We start from the raw sequence: 21,876 nt of genomic DNA on the forward strand, positions 1-21,876 counted from the left end.
ATTTAACATTTTAGGGAAAAATAAACAACAGAGTTACTCCTTTGGGATTAGGATAGTGTGTGGGCTTTCTAAAAAAAAAAAGTAAATAAGAAAGAGAAAAAACACGTTTCTTTGTTTATTTTTCCTTGGTTTTGTTTCATTTTAAAAACAGAACGATTTTGTTCCAACTTTCTCAGACACTCCCAACCATCTCGTGGGTGAGGGCAAGTGGTTCTGTGAACTGGTGCTCAGCTCACAAGGGCTCCTGGAAGAAGTTGCTCCTTCTCTCTGACGTCTTTTGGCGAGCTGTAGGGGAATGGCTCTTGTCAGGGCTGTGCAGTCTGAAGGGTGACATGTGGGCTGTCTGGGCCCTTTTCCAGGCCAGCCGTCTCTTTCCTGCTTTGATTTCTGGCACCTCTACACCAGTGTACATTCTTGCCACGGTGAGGAAATTATGTATGGGTGTGTGTACAGAATGAGTGTGTAAAGATGCTGAGTGAAGATTAAGGTGAACTGGAAAAGAGAAATTTATATATATATATATATATTCAGTCATTTTAAAATGTTATATGCTCTTTGAATGTTTTATAATGCCCTTTTACAGAACTGATTTCACACAAATTCACAGTAGCATGATGAAGTTGTTGTTATCTGAGATAGTTTAATAATTTACTACTGCGGGGTTGAGGCCATGGTTCATGTTTCTACCCCTAGGATTCTGTTGACAGCATCAGTTGGCTCACAGAGACCATAAAGTTTCACACTTTGACCGGTGACTTTTCCCCAATTTGCTTCCTAATGTCGCATATTTTAATCTCGGGAATCTGCCATCTCTCCCGAGTCTGCTATGTGAACTACTGAGTGGCATGGATACCTGGCTCTCTGGAGGACTGCAGTCTTGCAGGCTTTGAACTTTTTCAAACCTACTTTACTTGGGGTTCTTTAATGCTTATTTTTCCCCTCCAACCCACCTACCCTAGATAGGAGGGAAAAGGGGTTAATGGGAACAAGAGAAGTAGACCTTTTTAGGCTCAGTGCCTTGGAGTGATTGTAGTCAAGATTTCAGCAGACCCATTAAATAGCAAACCAGCAACTGAGCAAAGGTGACTGCAACTGCAGCAGCTAGAATCCAGAGCAGCAGCTGGAAACTCGAAGCATTCTCTGGAGTGTTTCTTTTTAGTAGCATCTTGAAGTAGAGCAATGAACAGCCAACAATAGGAAAGGATGTTAAGACCAAAAAGCCAAACTTCGTGTTTTGGGCTCTTAAAAAAATATCTCCTCTCAGAGTCTGTACTAGGATGTCAACAGTTGGCAGAGACCATGTCCCCTCAAGAGGCAGTTCCTCCTCTAGTGGACGAACATCACATGTTCTCTCACAAATCTGTTTCCAACAGGCAAACACCACACACACTCACACAGGTCTGGTTCACTTGGGGTCACAACAGAAACATGTTTCCATTCACTGCAGAGTCTCTTTCTGCTAAGGCTTCCAGGTAAGGAAATCCAAGGTGATGGCTGCCTTTGGGCACAGACGGTGTTCCTCATCCTCTTTGCATTTATTGCAGCTGCTTTGTGCCTCAGTTTCATTATTTATTTTATTTTTATTTTTTTGTATTTTCTCATACACCCTTTGGGTGCCTGCTGGTTCCTTGAGATTTCCGTTCTTCCCTTTAGGACTACCCTGGACTAACTTTTTCTTGTCACTTCTGTCTCTGAGGTTCAGCTCTGTGGTTGTGGTAGTCCTATCTAGCCTTTGCCTGTGTTATCTGCCTCAAGTGCTCACCGAGGGATTCTTCTATTAGTAAAACTCATTTGCTTATGAATGAGAATAATTTGATGCTAATTAATAAATGGAGTGGGGTCCTTGGGATTAAGGAATTTATGATTTGGAGGTTAAGTGGTTCTTATCATCAGGAGAGTAAGTACATGAAAAGGGACACAAGCAAAGTTATTAGGGGATGCAGAACAGGAAACAGCTAATTATACCCATTACATAAGAGAGTAACATAAGAGAGATAAGATAAACAAGGGCATGAAGACTACAGGTGGGATCAAATTGATGGTTTCCTGCATGCTAGGTAAACACTTTACCAGCCGCGCCACACCTCCAGCCCTTACCTGGGTATTTTACACCAGGCAATGGCCTCATTTCATCTGGTCAGTTTTGGTGTTGTGTAGATAAGGAAGCTTACACTGGAGCATGATGGTCAGCATCATGGTACGTAGCCTGTGACTGATGACCAACATCAGGGGAAAAAGAAACATTATAATTTTGTGCTCAGTGCATGTGAGGTATTGTTTAAACACTTCGTATTCATCATCTCATTTGGTCCTTATGGTGGTCTCATTGGCAGGAGAGGTATTAATTTCATTTCAGAGTTGAGGAGACTGAAGCCTAGAAATAGTAAATGAGGTCCTGGTTAACACTGTTCACAACTGGGATCTGAATACAGCGCTGATTCTAAAGCCCAGTGCTTTGATAATGATTCTGTGAGATTTTTAGTCTTTGGACAAAATAATTCATATTCTTGACAGACAACCATGTAGTCTCTTTCAGAAGTATACATATGGGCTTCAAAAGAGAACTCTGACATCAGTAAGGATATTTGGTGGTCAAGAGTTTATAGGTAGAAAAATAGATTTACTATTAAAAAGGTTGAGATAGTCTGGAAAGAAAGTATAGACAAAATGCACCAAAGATAAAATTTTGCATGGCATTGTCACTTAAGGGTATCTTTAAGATTCAAGTAGCGGAGGCTGAGGATGGAGACAGGATAAGAGAAACAGGTGATTGGTGAGAGATGAGGCTCATGAGACAGAAGGGGGGGCATTTAAGAGGCAGGGAGGGGCTCCACCACAAATAAAACTCAGGAGAGTGAGAAGTATTGATGACTTTGCCTGAAGTTGTAGATTAAATATGATTCTCTGATTTAACTCTTTCCTTTTGTCAGATTGAATTAAACTCTATTATCTTGTAAAATATATGTTCTTCCACACATTGTTCTCTTTGTCTGCTCAAGGCCACCTCAGATGAAAGGTCAGTGGTGGAGCAAAGCTATTGCCACATCCTGAGACTAATGAGGGATGTAAATATGTTTAGAACCTAGCAATGAGCTCTGCCTTACACTCAGCTTCTTTCAGGTAACCTATAAAAGCCCCCATTCCAGTTCTCATGGGCCAAATATATGTTTTTATGTATGTTTATGAATTCATACGTCCACATATACATTGAATCAGCTCTCAGTATTTGTAGATTCTATGCCTATATATTCAACCAACCATAGATTGAAATTAATTGAAAAATTATTGTGCATTGGAGGGGATTATTGAATAAAATAAGGATTCCTTGAACTGCAATACTTTGACAGTAGATCTGCTAACTAAAGAGGCTATTGTGTGGCTACAGGGGGCTATCAGTGTGGCTAGACTAAGTATAAGGATAATTTACATGCCAAGTAGTTCAGGGACAGAGGCCACAACATTTTATGAACTTACCCAGAATGACATACAAATTAAAAAGCATGTGAACTGCTTATTTTTTGAATTTTCATTTAATATTTTCAGAAGTCAGGTAAATAAAGTTGATTGAAATAAAATAACTGCAAGCAAAAGTGTGGCTGTAGGGAGATGTCTTCACTGAAAGAGTGCTCCCATGATGAGCAGTGCAGTATGGGACAGCTGAGGGAGACTAAGGCTGTATACTCAGATGGAGACCAACATAGCATCCTTAAATTCTGATGCTGTGTCACAGCACTGGTGTGCTGACTGTAGGGCTACATTGTTTAGCAAGTGCTTAGGTTCTTGGTGTTGTAAATGGAATCTAGGTGGGACAGGAATAGATCCACTGATGCTGTTACGCTTTCTCTCTCTCCCTTCCCCCTCTCTCTTTCCATAACTCATGTAGGGCAAGTGTGAGCTCTTGATTAGATATCTGGACAAAAATGCAAATTCAGACTTAGAGTTCAGGATAAAATTACTGTCATGTGTTCATTGGAATAGGTTTTTATAACAATAAAGTAGGAGCTATTAAATTATTTTTGAAATTGCTTCTCTGTCCTGAGTAACGTTAGAGTTTGGATTAAGGTCAAAGTTAGAGCATTAGATTAGTGATAAAGTTAGGTTTCAAGGTCAACTTATGTTACTACTACCACTGATGCATTTGCATGATAATCATCCTAGAATGGACTGATGAAATGCTCATAATTACAGTAATATTACAAAGTTTCCCTTGACTGTTCCTCCACCCATAGTTTCATTTTCTAGCATCTGACAATGGCTTAGATGATTAATATGATCAATATTAAATGTAAGGAGTATAAGACTCCACAGAGGACATAATTATTTTTAGTTTGAGAGACCAAATGATTAATATCATCAGAATGTCATCCCATTATTTCACTTAATATACAGGTAAGATTCACAAGTAGAACTAAGTGAAATTTCATCTGGCGCTTGATTTACAGTTAGATGAAACCTAGGGTAGGTCCAGAGTAATAGGATTAGGGAAGAGGACACTAGGATCAAGGGTGCTATGACATTGAGATTCTAGAGGACCTGACGATGACTTCTCTTTGTATTTCAGCTTCAACCTGCCTGGTGTTGGCTACATCTCAGTTCCTTCAGTATGGTGAGCATCAATAGCAGTGAATCTAGCGCCACATATTTCATCTTAATAGGCCTCCCAGGTTTAGAAGAAGCTCAGTTTTGGTTGGCTTTTCCACTGTGCTCCCTCTACCTTATCGCTGTGCTAGGTAACTTGACAATTATCTACATTGTAAGGACAGAGCACAGCCTACATGAGCCGATGTACATCTTTCTTTGCATGCTTTCTGGCCTAGACATCCTCATTTCCACCTCATCCATGCCAAAAATGATGGCCATTTTCTGGTTCAATTCCACTACCATTCAGTTTGATGCTTGTCTGGTACAGATGTTTGCCATCCACTCCTTATCTGGCATGGAGTCCACAGTGCTGCTGGCCATGGCTTTTGATCGTTATGTGGCCATCTGCCATCCTCTACGCCATGCCACTGTACTTACATTGCCTCGGGTTGCCAAAATTGGCATGGCTGCTGTGGTCAGGGGTGCCGCACTAATGGCACCCTTACCTGTCTTCATCAAAAGGTTGCCTTTCTGTGATTCCAATATCCTTTCTCATTCCTACTGTCTTCACCAAGATGTCATGAAGCTGGCATGTGCTGACATCCGTGTGAACGTCATCTACGGACTCATCGTCATCATCTCTGCCATTGGTTTGGACTCACTTCTCATCTCTTTCTCATATTTGCTCATCCTTAAGACTGTGTTGGGCTTGACACGTGAAGCCCAGGCAAAAGCGTTTGGCACTTGCGTCTCTCATGTGTGTGCTGTTTTCATATTCTATGTGCCTTTCATTGGACTGTCAATGGTGCACCGTTTTGGCAATAGGCGCAACTCCCTCCTGCCTGTCATTATGGCCAACACCTATCTTCTGGTTCCTCCTGTGCTCAACCCCATCGTCTATGGAGTAAAGACAAAGGAGATCCGGCAGCGTATCCTGCGTCTTTTTCTCACGACCACACACACTTCAGATCACTAGGAATTTGTGATGAAGCCCCCCTCCATTTAGAGTTCTGTAACTGATTCTTTTATATCAGCGTCTTGAAAGACAGTATTAGGAAAACATCTTTCTTAATCAAAACAGCTCAGACCTTTCAAAGACGAAACTGCTGTGGAATTTCTATGCAGAATGGAATAACACCTGAAATCTCCATCTTCTAATATCACAGTCTCTTTTATTTTCCTCTGTATGATTATTAAGATCGAGACTTGTGTTTTGAAGGTTATTACCTCAATTAATTTCACTGATGATGGTTCACAGCATTTGGAGATGGAGCAACACGGCTAAAATGTTCAACAAAGGCATGGCAAATGGAAAATAAACAAAAGACTGTAATAAAATTATTTAATCTGGATTAAAACCCCAATTTCATCATCAAAATTTACAACAACCTTGGATTTCTAAGAACTTGTAACAATTCCATATTCAAAACAATCTCCAAAGAAATAGTTGTTTTTCTTCTGGGTCCCAGGCTAGAAAACACTACATTGTGAGATGACAGACTTTGTTATGATACTTGTCACAGCCATGAAGACACTGTTACTTATTTAAGTTTATCAACTTCTTATGTGTACTTTGGTTGCATTAACGGGGAAACCGATATTTCGTAAGAACCAGTGAATTACACAGGATCATGGAAGCTCAAAAACAGAAGAAAAAAAAAAGCGTTTTTATGTTTAATCTTACGTTATGTAGAAGAATTGTTAGATAGACTGGCAGGATTTTGAACAGGGAACTTCAAGTCTTACACTGCTTTTGGAGGAGGCATTTCGTCCTTTATTTCCACTCACGTAAGGCTGTTTTGAGGAATTTCCTATCAATACAACTCATGGCTTTAATCATACCAATAAACATTGCATTGTGACTAGCTTAATCTTCACTGTGCTTACACAATGGAAATAGGACTGTTACCAAATGAGTTTGTTTGTGAAATAATTTGGTTAGTTGTTGAAGGCTGTTTTAATAAAACTATGTTTATTTCTCTTAGTTTCTCTCTTAACCAGCTCTCACACAAATAATTGAGACTCTTATATTTGTTTAATTATAACCTTCCCTGCTCAAGAACTGAGCAGTTATTACTCTAATCTTAACCCTCTAAGCTAATTTGGCTTCTCCCAGAACTCATCTCAGTGATACTTGCATGTTGTAACTTTCTTGATCTAACTCCTCTTTTCTGATTCCTGGACCTCTGCCCAAGTCTGAATCCTCTACTTCCTCCTCTACTTCCTTTTCCCTTAGCTAGCAGGAAGTCCATCACTATTCTCTCCCATGGTCAGTGATTGGCTGTAAGCTGCTTTATTGGCATACCAGGGGACAATTGGGGAACAGAGTTTATACAACATTTAAACAGGGGATTCTCAGAACAAGAATTACAACCAGACATGAGGGATACAGAAATCAGTATTTGAATTACACAATAGCTTTATGCCTACAGTTAGCAGCGGATTGCTGCGTGTCTGGGGCTTGCTTTAGGAGAAGGATTTGAGAATATCCAGCAGCTTGTGGTATAAAGAGAGGGCTAGTCACCACAGAGAAGAGAGTAAAGAGCAAGAGACATGAAACTGAGTAGGCTGTGTGAGATCCTTAGGTCACATGGGTAACCAGTAAGACAGACTAGGGAAAACATGGGTCTATACAAAGTGAGGAGCACATATACAACCAAGCACCACAGATACCCAGGGCTTTACATTGTGTGGCAAGGAGGGAAATAAGAACTACATTCCTGTCAACAGTACTTAGCATGAATATAGCCTTGAGGCCTGCCTAGGAATGCTATTATCTAGTCATGGACTGGGCACTCATTGTAGGAGCAGAGTAAAAGTAGATTGATCAGGGGTTGGGATCATCACCCACAGAAAGGCCATTGTCAGATTCACGGGGTAGTTGGTAAGTATGAGAGGCAGGTAGCAAACTAGAGGCAGAATAAAATTTCCTGGCCATGGCTAGCTGCACGGAGACCTACTTGCACATCCAACTTCTTGGAGTATGAGAATTGTGTATATGGTAGAATTGCTCAGCCAAGGTGAGGGGTGGCCAAAGGAAATAGCATGAAATGTACTCAATGAAAGATTTGGTCACTTTGAACTGAGGGGAGGAGAGTGGATAACCATTCAATGACTAGATGTGCTCTGACATTGCAGTTGAGAGAAAGACAATGAAAAGACAGAGAGACGTGATTTTTTTTATTTGCAAAGTGAGACATGATGAGTGTAAACAAAAATCATAAACATTATGAAAATATAAAAGAAATTAAAAGATAATAAAAATCTTCAACTGTTATTAAAAATTGGTTTTAATTCCAGTGTTTTAATGTGAATTTGCACACATGCTTCTGCTTGGACATATGATAAGTTTGTGTGTATGTCCTCATTTTGGTGAGTTTTCTTTTGAGAGAGACTCTCATAGTGTAACCCAGGGTGGTCTCAAACTCACTCTGTAGCTAAGGGTAACCTTGAATGGATGGATGATTCTCTTACATGCACCTCTCAAGTGCTGGAACCACAGGTATATGCCTCATTTAATCCCACATTGTGTCTGTTTTATACTTATATTTGCAGTCACGTTGGAGGCATTCATATAAAATGCTTGATGAATAGATTAACTACACTGGCCAATAAATTTTTCTTTTAGAGGCAGAGTTAGTACTTTAGATTTCAGAAGAGATTCCAGATCACTCCAGTCTGGCACAGGTACCTACACACCTCCAATCTATAATTAATACTAGTATCTATTACATAATGAAATATTTAACAAAAATATTTTTAAAGATAAATAATCTTCATTTACTAGGTATAAATGAAGAAGCTTAGAATATTATGTGAAGTCATATAAAAACTGACTTCACCATCCCCATTCTTTCCAACCATTTGAGGAAGGTTCTGTCAACTACTGATTTATAGTAGTTGATTTCTAGTAATCTCTTGCATGGAGATTTATTATGACACTTCTTGTTCTATAGCATGACTGCCCCATATGCCTTTTTCCTGGTACTAAGTGTAAAATTCTGGAAACAAATGAAAATGTTTCACATATTTATCAGTCTTTAATCCCCATCATTATCTTTACAGAGTAAACGATAAACTGACTAGTAACAGGAATAAGGCAGATGGTCTCACAATCTCAGTGCAACTAGAAATTTTCAGTGCTTTGACATGTCATTTATTTTATCCAAGTTGTGATGTGTTTAAACTTTATTAGCCTTGGCCTTTCTTACATAGCACTCTGAACATGGCCACCCTGATGGGCTTGGACTTGACGCTGTAGATGATGGGGTTGAGCACAGGAGGCACCACAAGGTACACATATGCAACAAGGGCATGAACGATGTGTGGCAGGTGCTTACCAAAACGGTGGATCATGGACACACCTATGACTGGAATGTAGAAGACCAGGACAGCTAAGAAATGAGAAACACATGTATTGAGGGTCCGGACACGCTCTCTGGGAGAGGCTAGCCCCATCACTGTGTGAAGAATCAAGGAATAGGACATGACAATAAGTAAGGAGTCTATGCCCACTGTGGACAGAACCACATAGAGTCCATACAGAATATTGACAGTGATGTCAGCACACGCCAGCTTCATGACATCAGCATGGAAGCAGAAAGAGTGTGACAGGAGGATCTTGCCAGGACAATAGTTCAGTCGCTTCAGCAAGAAAGGCAACGGTAAGAGGGACAGAGTAGCTCGGGTGGTAATGGCCACCCCAATCCGGATGATGACATTATTAGTGAGGACAGATGCGTAGCGCAGTGGGTTGGAGATAGCCACAAAGCGGTCAAATGACATGGCCAAGAGCACTGAGGACTCTACCACGGAGAAGAAATGTAGGAAGAACATTTGTATCAGACAGGCATTGAAGCCGATGAAGCGATAGTCAAACCAGAGCACAGCCAGGGTGGATGGCAGTGTGGACAAGCTGAGACCCACATCACTCAGGGCCAGCATGGACAGGAAGTAGTACATGGGCTGGTGTAGGCTATGGGTCCTCCTCACAGCCAGGATGATGAGGCAGTTTCCAGTGAGTGCCACAGAGTACATAGAAAAGAAGGGGATGGAGATCCAGCCATGGACAGCCTCTAGCCCTGGGATGCCAGTCATGAGGAAAGACTGTGGCTGGAAGAAGGAGATGTTGATGAAAACCTGGGAAGGGAGCATCCTTTGAGACAGCCAAGGGTTCTCAGGAGATGCAATGGATTCAGTCTGGACAGATATGTAGGACATATGTAGGATGAGAAGAAAAAGCAAAGTAGTGTTGAGTCAAAAGCTTTACACTCAAGTTTCATTAGTTTACCCTTTACTTCTATGTGTAAAAGTGTAGTATTGATAGCAAAATCAGTAAGGATCTCTATATATTACATTCCACTTAGCATGATAATATCTTGCCTATACATTTCTTATAGCTTCATGAAAAGTATAGGTGCTTTTGAAGATCTGGCTTCTTTCAAGCATAGAATTGCGCAGTTATAAATTATATCATGCTTGTTGAAAAGCTTCTTGTCCCTAATGTTGACACCTGGTCTGGCTGGTGGACCAGGTTATGCTACGTTATGAAACAGTATCCAGACTAGGTGCTCTGTTGGTCTCACCAGTATCTACTTGTTGTCCAAATTGAGGACCTATAATATTCCTGTGCCTAGAAGGAAACGAGAATTTCTGTTTGGTAAGAGATAAAGAAAATTAAACCAGGAAAATGGACTAAAGAAAGTTTATAGTGATCAAGAAACACTATGGAGGACCTGACTGCATGAGAAATTACTGTGTTTTCCCCACAGTTTTGCACTTTTAAAACAGAGTTATTACAAAGCTCATCTTTTTATGTTGCCATTGGCTTTTCATCATCATCATCATCATCATCATCATTATTATTATTATTATTATTATTATTATTATAACATATATATTTATATTGTTACATATATAATAAACTGCATACATCAAAAAGAACTACAAAATAGTCAGGAGTTATATATATGTTACATTCGTAGTGTTTTAGCTATTTGTATTTGGCAACCTTGAAGAAAACATCTTTCTTATTTTGGAGAGTCTAAAATTCTGAATATAAATCAGTATCTATATTATCTCATCTCTATCAACTTAAAACATCTATCTAGACCTAAAAACATATTAATTCCCTAAAGAACTAAGGTTAATTGTAAAATTAAACTATTTGGTCTTCAACCCCATCAGAGACTTGAGAAAGAATAAAGTTAATTACCTGAGTAAACAGGAAGTGCAGATTAGCAGCTTCCAAAGTGAAAAAAATGACAGAGATAGTTTTTTGTCTGAACAGTCACCCAAAACTCTCTATAATGTTGGAACATCATCTTCAGCCTTCTGGGCCAGGATATCTGACAGACATATTCAAATTTACAATTATATTTCTACTCTAATATGTGTTATTGTAGCCATACAACTCAAGTAGGATACAAGGTTTACTTCCAATGCTTTGAAAGTGCTATTGCAGGCTGTTTAGGATAAGTAAGGTATACAAGGTAATTGTTAGTTGATCAAATCATGGTAATGCCAATTACTAGTCTATTTTTATCACAAGAATATACAACCTAGGTTTAACAGATAGTTATGATTCTATAGATAGGGAAGGTTAAATAGTTAGATAATATCTTCAAAAACCTCAGAGACATACAGAATATGGCATTTAAGGATTTTTTTTTGTTGTTTTAAAGATTCATTGACAATGTGACAGGTTAACTCCTGGCAACACCCAGCCTACCTCAAAGAAGATGATGAGTATCAAAGATCCTCCTTATGGAGATGGCTTAAAATGTGGCAAACAAGCCACTGGCCAAAATGTCCTCATTTCTACAACAGACAGAATTTTGCCTAAAAATTCTGCAGGCTTCAGTGCAGGCAGAGTTGACGGCTAAACTCTGCCAAGACAGGGTAAGCAAGTCTTCAATAGTTCCTGCCTCACAAATATGTCTGTCAGATATACTGGACCAGAAGGCTGAGAGTGGTGCCCTTGGCTTTTATATGACACATTTTTTGACATATGCTCCAAAATTCCATGATTCATATTTAACATTTTGGGCCAAATTTATTTAGACAAGGAATCAAGAGACTCTGGAAAAGGCCACCTTCCCCTACCCCTTGTGCAATCCAGAAGCCCTGGGGCTGGAGAGCTGTAAGTGGCCTACCTCTGATATGTGGCCCATGTCTTGGAGTTTGAATCCTTCTAAGTCTGATTCTAAAACCAATACTGTCTCCGTGGCCTGTCCTGATGACAGGAAGTACTTGAACTTTGGTCTGCAGTAGAAAATACCCCAGACATGGTACAGCACTCAAGGCTTTCCTTACTTGTGACTCATTTAAAGCCCACCACTACTGTGAAAATGTCGACTTTACGGGACTGATCTTCCAACACTGCGGATGGCAATTGACATTCAGGGAAGTGACTTGTTCATGTTACTCCATGTGGAAACCCATCCAGTGGCTTCCTGTGCAGTCTGGTAGGATGTGTACGATATGGCTTGGGTAGTCCTGTGATGAAGCTCATTCCAAACTTTGACCTGACCAGAATCATTCAGCCAAGCAGATCATATTTCAGTTTCTAAAAATGTCTGTATTATTTATTTTGGGGATTTTGTGTTCTTTCTGTATTCTTCCTTTGATTTTCACATGGCTGAGGCCCTCATTCCTTTATATAATTTTCTCAAAGAGCCATTTGGACGACTCTCACCTCAATGAGTCCCTGACCCACATCCTTCCTTATTCTCACATGACACACTTGTATTCTCCTGTAAGCCTCTGGATTGATTTTTTACATTTAATGATTACTTCTTTCCTTGCTGTTTTATGTCTGTTTTACTAGGTTACAAATTCCACCATAAGGTTCTGTCTATTAACTGGTAAGTCTTACCTGGTGCAGTTCCTGGTACAGACTAGAGTTGAATGCAATATGTATTTGAATGAATGAATAATGAAGTCATAACCAGTGAAAGAAAGCAAGTGAAAGGAAAGCAAATAAAAGGTAAGTTGCGTTTCCCCAGGCATCAGGTAGTGGATGGTGGGTTTTGAAGAAGAGGGTATTGGAATTCTATTTCAGAAATCGTTCATTACACCCATGGGATGGGCATACTCTGCTACATTTCTAGTTGATGGCACAGAGAAGAAATCTCCAAGACAGGTTTAGCTAAATTTCTTATCATGTCAGCTAAGAATCTCAAATATTTTATCTGTGTCCTGTTTTGAGAAGCCCGATGGGGTAACCAACAGATGTGACATTATTTGTGTGCCCCCAGACTGTCTCCCCAGAGTTAGGTCTGTTGGATGTCTCAGGGATTCACTTTCTCAGCCATTGTTTCTTCCACCTGTGCTCCCCTCCCATAATTCAGTCCTAAGGAAACTGTTCACAATCTTATTTCTCTTACTGTTGTTTTAGGGAAAATGCTGGTCCTGCTCTCACCCTTCACTCTTCCACCACTTCTCCTTCCCTCTGCCTTTCCTTACAGACTTGTCAAATTGTCTAAGCCAACCGGTCCTCAAAAGTCACCACCTTTAAATTGGTACTCTCCTGGCCAACCAAGTCGCGTTATCCTTTCTCGGTTTGCCCATCAGTGCTTTAGCTGGAACACAGCTTTAACATTTGAGTACAAGCCTCTGGAATTAGAATATGTGAGACAGCATTAGCTATGTGTGTCTTCTCCTTGTTAATGTAATGGCAACGCACAGCAACACTTGCTAACTCTCACTCATCAATCAATCTTTCTCTTCCATCTCTTTCCATTGCTCCTGCTTTATATCTTTGCATCCCCTTTCTTGAGATTTCCTGCACTAACTCCCAAGCAGTTTTTCCTCGCAATTAATAATTCATGCTTGCAAAAGTGCCACACACACCAACTTATACAGCAGTTTACGATCTCAACAAGTTTGGCTATTACTCAAACTAGAAATCTGATTCTCTTTGATAAAGCTCATTCCATGGTGTGGTACACATGATGGTTAATTTCCTGTGCTGACTTCTCAAATTATAGTATCAGTTTTTGGCTAAACAGTGTTCTAGATATCTCTATGACTATATATTTTTTTTTTATAAACAACTTGAATTTTTAGGCATTTAGATCATCACTTTCTGTTCTATGTGTGGCTTCACTGAATTAGAAGAGAGGGTAAACTGAGGTTTCCCTGCGAGATGGGATTGTGTCCCAGGTGCCCTTGAGAGGTAGAATGTACATCAACCTTTCCTGGAATCTCCAGATGGTCCTGAATAATTCACACATGAGTCTTCACAACTGTATGAGTGAATTAATTTCCCATGTCCAAGTTCTGTTTTTTTTTCTTGGAACTTTGACACTAATACACAATAAACATACTAGAAATTCAGTAGTTTTGAATTGAATTTGAATAAACAATTCTCTAAACTAGTCTGGGGGCTATGTTGGAATACTCCCAAGTATGAATATTTACCTTTAAAAATAATATTTTAGTCTAGACATGGCTCCTTTAAGCACCTTTTTTAAAAATAAATCATATAGATATCTTGTTTTGAAAATCAGCTGGAATTTCTGGGCTCTTCTTAAACCTAACATCTAAGTCTCTTCATTTCTTTCTGGCCCCTACCTTTTGGTATTTCTTTTCTTTGAATTTTTGATGGGGAAGGGAGGAAATGAATCCTCCCAGAACTCTAAAAATAGAGGAAAGGCCAATTGTGAGGCCTGCCCACTCACCTTGCCTTGGTGCTATTCAAAGCTGTTGTATCACATCCCATAGAGTATAGAACCTTCTTCAGGTAAGATACTTTTCTTTTATTCTGATTCAGGAAAATGTAGCCAGACTCAAGGGAAAATGGAATTTGAATTACAGAATTACTTCTGTGTGTTCAGCTCCACCCATGGGATGGGAATATTTGTTGAGAAGCTAGGTTGGTTGGGGGATTTCAAAAAGATTATAGAATTGACCAATCAGATCATACCTCTAGCCCAGCTGTCTCTAAGCATGCTGTCTACAAGTTCTAATGTATCAGTGGCCCAGCTACCCTGGTTCCCTCAGTTTTAGAAAGTGTGTTTCTTATTTCCTGGAAGGAGACAGCCAGCCAACACTGAGGTCCGAGTCTTCTTTTATTTTTATTTTATTTTTATCGTTCCCTGATATAATAATCCTGACTGCAGTTTCTTCTCTTTCCACTCCCCACCCCAGTTTCTTCCTACTTCCCATCTCCCCTAGATCTTTCTTTTCCTATGTTCTTTCAGTAAAGAGCAGGCCTTCCAGGGATGTCAACTGAACATAGCATAACAAGATAAGAGGAGGCCCAAACCCTCAAATCAGGGCTGAATGAGGCAACACAGTAAGAGAAAAACAGTCCTAATAGCAAGCCAAAGAGTTAGAGATACTGTACTTCCACTGTTATGAGTCCCACAAAAACACCAAGCTACACAACCAGAACAAATATGCAGAAGGCCTAGGTCAGACCCGTGCACGCTCCATGGTTGTGGTTGCCACTAAGTTCCTGTGAGCCCCTAGGAGCTCTGCTAGTTGATTCTGTGAGTATATCCTCCTGATTGATTCTGTGAGTATATCCACCTGATTGATTCTGTGAGTATACCCTCCTGATTGCCTCAACCCTTCTGGCTCTCACAACTATTCCCCCGCTTCTTCTGCATGGCTTCCTGGGCTTCGAGGGGACTTGAAATTATAGGCCAATAATTCTGTAAGGCCTGAGGAGAGGAGAGCAGATATGTTTTGGAAAGAAATTTTGGGTCAAGATAGGTTCAAAACTGAAGAAACATGAAACCTAAAGACGAACACAGTGACTACTCACCAAAGTATTGGAAACCAGGAAACCGCAACATTCTGAATCGTTCAATATAACATGTTTTCATGAACCCCTCCAAATCAGCAACCTGCCACCTAAGTGATGTTCTCACACATTCAGTGTATTTTATCCTGTCTTCACACTCTCAAAAGTAAAGATAGTTTATTGGATCCTTTACCTCTTACCACCAAGCAATTGCTACAGCACTTGCCAGCCTCCCTTGTAATATAGCAGAATATCAGCTATGAGGAGGGCCCTGGAGCAGGACAGAGACTGAGTCAGTGTGCACTATGAAGCCAATTACAAGAGGAATATGTGGAGTCTCTATCAAGCCTTAACATAATACCTACTAGTACATAGACAAAAAATCAGGGACATTAATGTCACTGACTTGGAAATGGTTAGTGAGTGACCACCGTTAGAGTACAAAGCAAGTGACACTAAATTCTGTACGAACTGAACAAGATATTTTTATAATCCCATCTTGTTTTCAGAATGGAACCTGACCCAGGGGCAGACCTCAGCTCATGCTTGAAAACTGCCACAACACACTTGAGACAGTCTGAGGAAGCTCTGCTCATATGAGTCCCACTTTGCAGTTCTACCTTCTGCCACTCCACTCTTTTCTATCACATTTAACGGCCTGCTCACTCTACTGTGGAGGCAGAGGGTTTTCCCTACTTCTATTATTCACCTTTCCATGTCAGTTCAAATGTCAACATCTACGAAATACACTCCCTCTTTTTTTTTTTCAGGAGCCCAGTTAGAGCTTGGAAAATTCCAAATGTTCACAAATGTACTGTTTCCCTCCTTCCCAACCTCAGCCAGTATCATTAACACTTTGTTTGCCATTACATTTCCTTGCTTATTCTCCCCTGTACATCAATGGACCATGATATTCTTGAAGGACAAAGTGAGTTACTTTTTACTTCTGAAACCTTAAAAACATACACAAATAAAACCTTTTATTTAAGCCTAACTGTTTAATACATGGGTCAGGACCCCATGTGAGTTGACATAATCAAATGTTGGAGATGTGGAGAAATTGACAACAGTAATTACATTTCTGAATGGCCAGTGAACAAAAGCAGCATTCAAAATGAAATAAATGCATGCTATCACACTGCTAATCTCAATGAATACAGTCTTGAACAATTTGGCTCAGTTTTGAGCCTACTGTATGTTTTGGGTTGTATATACCAATATAAAGTTAGTGTATCTTATATTGTATAATACTGGAATTTGAAATACTTCTATCTGAGTTACTGATTTCAGCTTAATGAAAAGTATATAATGAACACTGTCTTGGAGTGTGGATGAAGTCTTCACCAGTGTCTGAAATGACCCTAAGTATACTTCTGCTATTTTATCCTATGTATTTGTAAAGCAATGTTTTCAGCAGTGGCCATTATGAAATAGAAATGTAGCTTAGCTATGAAAATTTAAAGCAGTTTGTAGTCTGCAGTCTGAAATGCTTATTTGGGATTTAATTGTTTATCTGAAAATTTTCATTAGTATTCACATTTGTTTTCATGTTTAATAAGTGGTAAAATTTTATGTTTATGTTTAACACAGAATGTCTTAACATAAAATTTCCATGATTTATTATCAGTAAATTTTGGTTCAATATTATACATGCATGCACAAAACTGTAAAATTTTCTCAGGTGAAAATTATCAGAATAAAATAATTCCAAAACATCTTGTTATAATGAATAAATGAACAGCTCAGTTACTTGAATGGAAACTCTTTATTGGCATTTACAACATATTGTGACATGTATAACAATCCTAGAAATACTGTATAATTATTCACATTTAATCAAAGAAAGGACACAGAATAAACATAAAAACTTGTTTCTCAGCTTACCCAGGACTCTGTATGTACTTTAAACAATTTACCATTAAATTATATTACATGTTTTTTATGTTTAGACATTTTGGATATGTACTAAAATTAAGGTCTATAAAGCAAAAGCAATATGGGAACCATTTTTCTCTTCTGGAATTGAAAACAGGGCCAGAAAACATTGGCTTTAAGAAACTATGTGTGACATAAATGAGGTAACAAATGAACACAACAAAATTTCATATCAGAGAATTTAGCTCAGTAGTAGAGGGCTTGCATAGCATGTTAGAAGCCTTTGATATGATCCCTAGTACCATAGAAAACAATTATAGGAATAATGTCACCAGTCTTACACTTATCATTGTTGGTACCCATCACCAAGCCATGTGCATGACTTACACTTATCATGGTTGGTACCCATCACCAAGCCATGTGCATGACTTACACTTATCATGGTTGGTACCCATCACCAAGCCATGTGCATGACTTACACTTATCATGGTTGGTACCCATCACCAAGCCATGTGCATGACTTGATCCACCAAGTTTGTTGTTTTTGTCTCCTAAGCACTTCACAAGTTCCAATGTCATCAGTTCTGGTCTTTTCCTTTCAGCACTCTGAACATGGCCACCCTGATGGGCTTGGACTTGACACTATAGATGATGGGGTTGAGCACAGGAGGCACCACAAGGTACACATATGCAACAAGGGCATGAACGATGTGGGGCAGGTGCTTACCAAAACGGTGGATCATGGACACACCTATGACTGGAATGTAGAAGACCAGGACAGCTAAGATATGAGAAACACATGTATTGAGGGTCCGGACACGCTCTCTGGGAGAGGCTAGCCCCATCACTGTGTGAAGAATCAAGGAATAGGACATGACAATAAGTAAGGAGTCTATGCCCACTGTGGACAGAACCACATAGAGTCCATACAGAATATTGACAGTGATGTCAGCACATGCCAGCTTCATGACATCAGCATGGAAGCAGAAAGAGTGTGACAGGAGGATCTTGCCAGGACAATAGTTCAGCCGCTTCAGCAAGAAGGGTACTGGAAATAGTGACAGAGTGGCTCTAGCTACAATGGCCACCCCAATCCGGATGATGACATTATTAGTGAGGACAGATGCGTAGCGCAGTGGGTTGGAGATAGCCACAAAGCGGTCAAATGACATGGCCAAGAGCACTGAGGACTCCAACACAGAGAAAGAATGTAGGAAGAACATTTGTATTAGGCAGGTGTGGAAGCTGATCAAACGATAGTCAAACCAGAGCACAGCCAGGGTGGATGGCAGTGTGGACAAGGTAAGGCCTACATCACTCAGGGCCAGCATGGACAGGAAGTAGTACATGGGCTGGTGTAGGCTATGGGTCCTCCTCACAGCCAGGATGATGAGGCAGTTTCCAGTGAGTGCCACAGAGTACATAGAAAAGAAGGGGATGGAGATCCAGCCATGGACAGCCTCTAGCCCTGGGATGCCAGTCATGAGGAAAGACTGTGGCTGGAAGAAGGAGATGTTGAAGAAGGATGAGGAAGGTAGCATCTTTTGAAATAGCCAAGGGCTCTAGGAAGATGTGATCTCTTCGCTATCTGAAGAAACCTAAGTAAAAGAGATGAAGTTGGTAAAAAACAAACAAACAAACAAACAAACAAACAAACAAACAAAAAACAAAACCCAACAACATCTGTTGATATGGGTCCAAGCATGAGGAAGACAGACATGAAGCCTATTTAGAAATATAATGTCTAAAAGAAAAAAAATCCTTTTTAAGGCTTGATTTCTTTTTTAAAAAATTAATTTACACCTCACTTGTAACCTCCTCACTCTTATCTTCCTGTTCCCACCCTCCATCCCTCTTCTGCCCTGTTCCCCTCCCCAAGACCTCTGACTGGTGGGGTCCTCCTCCCTCATTGTCTGACAACAGCCTATCAGATCTCATCTGGATAGCCTGCATCTCCTTCCTCTGTGTTTCCACAGGGCCTCTCAACTGAAGAACAGATAAAGAAACTAAGGTATAATTTACACAATGGAATAAGTACTCAGCTATCAAAAACAAGGAACTCTTGGAATGTGTAGGCAAATGGAGGGGACTAGAAACAGTCATCCTCAGTGAGGTAACCCAGACACAGAAAGACATGCATGGTATATATTCACTTATAAGTGGATATTAGCTCAACATAGATGTCATCTGAGTGACTCTACCCAGTGGGGGATTGGGACAGATACTGAGACTCAAAGATGACTCTTGATTAAGACCTGTGAGTTGTATGGAAGAGATGGGGATGGAAGGAGAGGTGTGTGTGTGTGTGTGTGTGTGTGTGTGTGTGTGTGTGTGTGTGTGTGTGTGTGTGTGTGTGTGAAGCTTCCCAAGGAGGCTATCAAGGGTGGTGGATCTGGACCCAGGGGGTCCTGCACAAACTGATGCACCAACCAAGGACACTGCAAGCTGAGAACCTAGACCCCCTGTTCAGATGTAGCCGATGGGCAGCTCATTCTCCACATGGAGAAGAGGAGGGGAGAGCAGGGGACTGCCTCTGATATGAACTCTGGTTCCAATGATTTGAAATAAAAACTTTTAAAGAAGGAAAATAGGACTGGTAAGATGTCCCAGTGAGTAAGGGTGCTTGTTGAACTTAGCTTGTCCCCAGATCCAAATTGCTGGAAGTAGAGACCCAAATTGCCAACCTGGCTTCTGATCTACACATCTTCTCTGTGGTATACATCCCTCACACTAAGTAAATTAATAAATGCCAAATGCAAAGAAACTATAAATTCAACCAAGCCAGGAAAAAGTAATGGTTAAATATGAGAACCAGTAGTTTCTTCACAATTGAACCCTTCAATGAAGACTTTAAGTATCAGAATGCTAAGATGTTTGCTGTTAACGTCTCTCTTAGAAACGGCTGCCTACGTTTGACAGAAGCAATGGCAATATTTAATGCATGCTACACATTTTAAAAATAGTTTATTTTACTTGTTTTTAGGGTTTTTAAAAAAGATTCATTTACTTATTATTATGTGCATGTACACCTGCAAGACAGAAGAGGGCACCAAACCTCATTATAGATGGTTTTGAGCCATCATATGGTTGCCGGGAATTCAACTCAGGAGCTCTGTAAGAGCAGTCAGTGCTCTTAACCTCTGAGCCATATATTTATCCGACAAAATATGCTACACATTTTATTGCATGTAGAATATTGTTCAAGTAGAAAAGGGAGGAAAAAATGGCAATAAAGATAGTTATTGTTACTTCTAATATGAGCTAAAATTATAGGATAAATATTTTTAGATTAGTCTAGGCTGGTAGATTTTTGTAGGTAAGAAAGAAAAGATATCTAAAACAAAACAATTTATTCCAAGCAGTGTCTTTGTGAAGCTGAGCCAGGAATAACAGAACAAATTCGTGGACAGAAAGCAAAGCCAAACAAAACGGACACAGCGGTGAGGTGTACCCGGGCAGCTAGAACTGGTCTCCGAACACCACGGTGACCTGGAAGGAGTCATATGTACTTTGAAAACTGTCTGGTTTTGGAATTTATGGCTAAAATGAAACAAATGATTCTGGACATTGTTCAATACTAGACACCATGGAACTAGTAAAAAGAGTTGAGGTCATTTCATAAGGACAAAAGCAAGTCAGCCATTTGCCATCGAGGGTGAATAGCCATCGGGGAGACTGAGAGCTGTAATGTATTGAATCACAATAAATATGTCCTTTCTAGGCTCCTTTACTAGTGATGCTGTTGCTTACTCTGTGATTTGCTGTGTCATAAAACAAAAGCAATGATTCCTCCTTCAAGATCTTTCATGACAATAGAACTAGAGAGCTGGGCTTTTTTTTTTCTCTTTTGTACAAAGAGTGAAATGATGGGAAACCATCAAAACCCAATAAAATAAGAGAAAATAATTTTTTTTTTTGCAAAACTTAGTTACTGATTTAGAGAAAAAAGAGCAAGAAGTCAGGCTTGCTAAGACACCAGCAGACACAGAAAAACTCCAATTAAGGATGAACAAAGTGACAGCTAAAATTTCTCCCACAAATAAATTATAAGAAAGCAGAAAAAGAGCAAATGACATCTATTTCTTTTAACTCTCTTTTCAAAGCCTATAGAATTTTAAAGGAACATGTTTTATATAATCATCTAAATAGAATATGTGTCTGTGTTAAGATTTTTGTCTTGAGGAAACCAAATGAGACATATAAGCAAAGAATGTATTTTTTAAAGCAGATTTTGGGGGATGTAAACCAATGTCGTTACATATTTATGCGGATACTCTACCTTAGTGTGATTATAACAGTGCAACTATGCTTTAATGCATGTAGATAATTTAAAATATAAATTGATTCCAAAATCACTGGAGGCCGAGGAGTGGCCACGGGCTGGTAACTATGCAACTGGAGGCAGCCTTGAAGATCTCTATGGTATCTTTCCTCAGCTTTGAGTTATTTATGAACTTTCATTATACACATTAGAAAAACAGATACTTCTCTGTAATTATAAATAAAAATATTTAAATGTGGAGATTTATGTAAAATATTCATCTTACTTTTTCCAAAATTTCACTTAATTGGTGGTACACGATTACGTCATCACAATGACAGAAGAGCCGGATGGAACAAAAGGATCATGAAAAGCTATCGCTTATGGTAAAAATAGATGAAAGTAA

General features: G+C 39.6%; 3 protein-coding genes across 3 annotated transcripts; 1 reads left to right on the forward strand and 2 right to left on the reverse strand.

Annotated features, from left to right (window-relative positions):
- Positions 1–4,514: 4,514 nt before the first annotated feature.
- Positions 4,515–5,570, forward strand: LOC127192160 (olfactory receptor 51E1). Its single transcript, XM_051149481.1, has one exon. The coding sequence runs from the start codon at positions 4,604–4,606 to the stop codon at positions 5,555–5,557; it is 954 nt and encodes a 317-aa protein (XP_051005438.1). The 5' UTR covers positions 4,515–4,603; the 3' UTR covers positions 5,558–5,570.
- Positions 5,571–8,592: 3,022 nt separating this feature from the next.
- LOC127192161 (olfactory receptor 51I2-like) lies at positions 8,593–9,735 on the reverse strand. The gene has a single exon (XM_051149482.1). It carries the CDS (start codon positions 9,733–9,735, stop codon positions 8,773–8,775), a length of 963 nt encoding a protein of 320 aa, XP_051005439.1. The 3' UTR covers positions 8,593–8,772.
- An 8,052-nt stretch (positions 9,736–17,787) lies between these two features.
- Positions 17,788–18,750, reverse strand: LOC127191980 (olfactory receptor 51I2-like). Its single transcript, XM_051149333.1, has one exon. The coding sequence runs from the start codon at positions 18,748–18,750 to the stop codon at positions 17,788–17,790; it is 963 nt and encodes a 320-aa protein (XP_051005290.1).
- Positions 18,751–21,876: the final 3,126 nt, after the last annotated feature.

The sequence above is a fragment of the Acomys russatus genome, chromosome 7 (genome assembly GCF_903995435.1).
Source record: "Acomys russatus chromosome 7, mAcoRus1.1, whole genome shotgun sequence".
NCBI classification, from domain to species: Eukaryota; Metazoa; Chordata; class Mammalia; order Rodentia; family Muridae; genus Acomys; species Acomys russatus.

Coding starts and splice junctions, on each gene's coding strand:
- LOC127192160 (XM_051149481.1), top strand. CDS start 4,604: ATGGTGAGCATCAATAGCAGTGAATCTAGCGCCACATATTTCATCTTA.
- LOC127192161 (XM_051149482.1), bottom strand. CDS start 9,735: ATGCTCCCTTCCCAGGTTTTCATCAACATCTCCTTCTTCCAGCCACAG.
- LOC127191980 (XM_051149333.1), bottom strand. CDS start 18,750: ATGCTACCTTCCTCATCCTTCTTCAACATCTCCTTCTTCCAGCCACAG.